Source organism: Phaseolus vulgaris, chromosome 2 (genome assembly GCF_000499845.2).
Source record: "Phaseolus vulgaris cultivar G19833 chromosome 2, P. vulgaris v2.0, whole genome shotgun sequence".
In the NCBI taxonomy this organism is placed as follows: domain Eukaryota; kingdom Viridiplantae; phylum Streptophyta; class Magnoliopsida; order Fabales; family Fabaceae; genus Phaseolus; species Phaseolus vulgaris.
In genome coordinates, this window is record NC_023758.2 from 31,557,261 (window position 1) to 31,562,066 (window position 4,806).

Genomic DNA, 4,806 nt, shown 5'->3' on the forward strand with positions numbered 1-4,806 from the left:
CTTCAAGTGAATTCAATTATCTTTCTTTCTTTCTTTCAAGAACGTGTTTCTTATTCAGGCGAAAGATATAGACACTGAACATGAAACTGATAATAGTATCCTATTCTTTATCCAGTGCCTTTTTTTTTTTCTATCTCAAGTGAATTGGTGAAAATAGGACTATAAATGAGCTGATTTTAAGTACTTCATATCGCTTCATTGTGAAAATACCTGTAATGATTAAAATAATGGTCATCCAATGTTTTTGCAAACAAAAATTTATCGTGAATTCGGCTTTTCATTCACATTTGTTTTCATAAGCTCACTCGTTTATACTGTGCTTCTAACTTCCTTTATTAGATATTTTTCTTGGATTACCCACATTCTTTTCGAAAGAGGCTTTTCAAAAAGTTAAAAATACATTCTAAAAACATTCAAAAACAAGTTAGGCACAAGAAGAAACACTCAACATTTTCAATACTATTTAATTTTTATTTATATAATTACACTACATTTTCAGATAATTCTTTTAAGATATACGTTGTTATATTTTATTTTAAAAAAAATTAAGAAATAACTTAAAATAAATGTAAAATCTATAACATAACAAGGAAGGGGTCTTCCCTTTCTCCTCATCTAATATGACGTTAATTAATTGTCGTCATCATCAAAAAGCATCCTCGATCATATCAAGTAAGTTTAATAATTCAATTGCACAAATTTCAAGCTTTGAAATAGTAAAAGAAATTCAAAATTGTGTAAAGAAACAAAAATAATTTATAGGAGTGTGGAAAATTGTAATGATAAGTTTTAAATCACTCGAATACATGTGAACTTTAAATCTAACTCATTTTTATAAAATAAGTTTATAAGGCCTAACTCAATTTCATAAAATCAATTTATAAGGTTAAGCTTTTTTGCATTTACTTATATGTTGTGAAATATATTAGTCTTCTATTTAGTCGACGTGAGATATTCAACCATAAGAATTAAAAAGTCACCATAAATCTTTTAAAAATAAAATAAAATCTGAAAAATCACAATAAAATAAAAAAGAAGACATTTTAACCTCCAAACTATTTAATACATTTTATGAGTGGGGCAAGTTATAAACAACTTTGGAGGCAAAAATAATAAATAGAATCCTAGAAAATGCTAAAAGTAGTGGGGTCATATATTGTAGATGCAGTAGATAGGATTTCACTCTCGTGCGAGTAAATGAGAAGAAAGCAGCGCATGTATTAGAAGGAGCAATATGGATCTTACGCTTTCTGTGTCACCATGCATATGATATATAAAAGCTTGCCACTGCCCTCTTTGTCTTGGTGGATTAACTTTGAAATGTGTTTTTTCTTCTTCCGAACAACTCATTTATTCCTATAACTTATTAGTGTTTTTTCTTCTTCCGAACAACTCATTTATTCCTATAACTTATTAGCGAATCTATATACTGGAAAGAGGAAAACAAAAGATAAAGTTGCAAATGGAGGTATATAATGTGAAGGCTTTATTTTATTAATTACTTGTGAGAATGTTACAATGGGAGGACAAGAAAAAAAGACGGAAGACATTGATATTCTCTGATATATCTAATTCTTTGTTATTTGTGAAGATTAAAAGAGATGTTTAAAAAATATGTGACATTTTTTTATATAGACAGATGATAATATAAATATGTGACATTTGTCAACTATGTAATAGTTGAGAGAGAACTTAATGTTTTTTTTAAAGATGTAAAATGTAGGTTTAAAAATTTATCATTAAAAAATTAAAAAATATTTGAATAATAAATTATGATATATATTTTTTATAAGTTTAAATTAATTATTTTTTTAATATATAATATTTATAATTACTTGTATTTTTAATAAAAAATTACAAAATAGAAAATATTTTTGTGTTAAATTGAAATAAATTTATTAAAAATTATAATAATAATAATAATTATTATTATATATTTTTTATTTTATATAAATATATATTTTGTTGATATTATAATTTTATTTTATTATTTTTATTATTTATAATTATTTTTTATTAATACTATAATAAAATATTTTAAAAATTATTAAATAAATTTAGATAATTTTTAATTTTATATATTATATATTATAATAAAATGCATGTATAGAAATATTAAGATAAAATACAATAATCCAATATGAAATGAGTAAACATTCACACCATCTCTCACACTCAAAATCCTGAAAAAAAATAAAAAAATCTCCCTCATCCCTAACACATCATAAGAAAGAGACTAGAACATTTTATATACAAAGCATAACCCATGCACCTAATTACATACATACGTTAATAAAGAAAAAATGAAAATACCTAAAGCTTTTTTATTAATTCAAAACATTCACTTCTTTGCCTCCATGAGATGTGTGAAAAAAAGAGAAAAATAGAGGCACATTATAGCAAACGAATTATATATATTATGTCAGGCAGGAATACTTAAGAAAATGTCATAGGGAAGCTAGATAAAATAAATATATAGAAAAATATATTTATTTTATTAAAAAGTATTTTTTAAATAACTACAAATAAATTAACCCATATATAACCTTACCTGTAAAAAATAAGTTAATTTTCTTACACTTCTTGACATTTTTTTGCACACCTTAACAACAATTTAGAGTTTTAACAAAATATTTAAAAATGTAATTTATTTTCTAATTAGTAAGAGAATCGATGATAAATAGGTAGCCACGTATCACAATTATTACCAAGTAGGTACGCTCACATCTCAACAATCCTATAACTCCAAATTTGCATTATATTCAAATAATCAGTATTAATGATTGATTGATAATGGGTTCAAGATTATTAAACCAATCTAGTTAAAAACGGGTTTTTAAAATTTAATAAAATTAGGACACCTAAAATTAAATGATAGAAAGAAAAAGGTAATTTTGTTGTAGATTACATATAGAGTGTTGAGAACGTAAAGTTTGTTTTACCATTTATATAAGATGTTACTAATTTTAAATTATTTAATAACAAATGAGATATTGCAATATATATATATATATATATATATATATATCATAAATTTATAAATTTATGCAACACACCTAAAAAAATATTAAACATTACATATAAATAATTTTTCAAACATATAAAATAATTCTATATAAGAAAGTATCTTTTCATGTCTAATAAAATTATTTTATAATAAATTTATTAGATTTAATCAAATATAATAAATTAATCACGGAATTATACCAGTGATAAAATTTGTGCATGTAAAATAAGAATTTGGAAGTATTTCCTCAAATATTTTTTTTTCTCAACGTAAGTGAGGAGTCAAATATAATTTCCTTAATTTAACCATCAAATCTTGTAAATGGTTACAGGTTTAAGGAACAATTTATATTATATATAATTGAATATATATGGTGAATTATAATAATACAATAGAAGTAACTATTGTGAAGAATAATAATAAACAGTTTATATTATATGATTGGAAATTTATGGTGAATGAGAATTATAATAATATAATAGAAGTAACTATTGTGAAGAATAATAAATTACAACAGAAAAGAGGACAAATAGAGCACCCAGATTGTTCTTGTTAGGAGTTATATTTTGTCTTCTTAATGGTATATTAATGCCATGTGAAGCTACCATATGGAGAAGCACTACACAAATGTACACAATTTATTCATACTCTAACTACTAATACAAGACAAGGAGAAAGAATAAATTTTAATATCTTTTTATAATATTTCATTATAAATTTATATTTAAATTATCACATTAAGATTGTGAAAGTGTAGTTTCCCTAATAAAAAATCAGTGTGAAAAAATTAAGAATTTAAAAAAGGAAGAACGCGTGAGTGTGAAAAAGTCTCTCCCTCTCCCTCTCTCTATATATAATTGAACATGGATTCTTCACCAAAACTAAAAAGGAATTGTGATATAAAGTTGGAGATTGTGAAAGAAAAGAAGAAAAGAAATGTCAGAAATCAGGGGAAACTCGTTGTCAAATCCAGGAGGAAGATATGCAAACAACTACATCTCAACAGAGGAACTGATTGCGGGGTTTCCATCACGCAAAAGAGAAGAAAAAAGCAGCAAATGTTTGGTCTACACTTTGGCTATCTTTGTGCTCATGTTGTTGATTTGGCTTATTCTTGCATTTGTCACTTCGCGTTTGGCTGATCCCGAAATTGAACTCAAATCGGCAAGATTGATGCAGAATACTAATACTTACAGTAACATCTCTGCAACCTCTTCCTTCAATGTCACCATGCTTCTTCACATCACCCTCACCAACCCTAACTATGTCTCCTTCCGTTACGGGAAAAGCACTGTTGGTATGGTGTATGAGAATTCCAGTGAGAGTGTTGGCGCTTCAAAATTGAAAGCTGGCATACTCGAGGCGAAGGAAACGAAAGATATAAAGTTGACGGTTCACGCGAGGTTCGCGCAGAAGAATGCATTGGTAAAGGTAAATCTCTCAGACATGCTGAAACTCAGAAGCTACGCAAAATTGAGTGGTTCACTGCACATGCTCAAGGTGTTACGGAAAACAACCACCGTTGAAATGTCTTGCACTATCAATCTCAACTTCACCTCATCTTCCAATCAATATTTCCAATGCTGAGGTTATTATTATTATTTTTTTTTTCATTCAATTCAAATCTTAAATTTTCTTCTTCTTCTTCTTCTTCTTTTTACCATGCTATTGTTCACAAAAACGAAATCAAACTTATCATGTTACAATTCAAATTTATAATTACTCTGTGTGTAGATGTGGAAAAATAATATTATTTGAAATGGAAGGAAAGTAAACAAATAATAATAACTGTTTCCAAA

At 26.1% G+C, this 4,806-nt stretch overlaps 1 protein-coding gene across 1 annotated transcript; it reads left to right on the forward strand.

The window, feature by feature from the left end:
• The first annotated feature begins 3,878 nt into the window (after nucleotides 1-3,878).
• LOC137809696 (late embryogenesis abundant protein At1g64065) lies at nucleotides 3,879-4,806 on the forward strand. The gene has a single exon (XM_068610791.1). It carries the CDS (start codon nucleotides 3,944-3,946, stop codon nucleotides 4,592-4,594), a length of 651 nt encoding a protein of 216 aa, XP_068466892.1. The 5' UTR covers nucleotides 3,879-3,943; the 3' UTR covers nucleotides 4,595-4,806.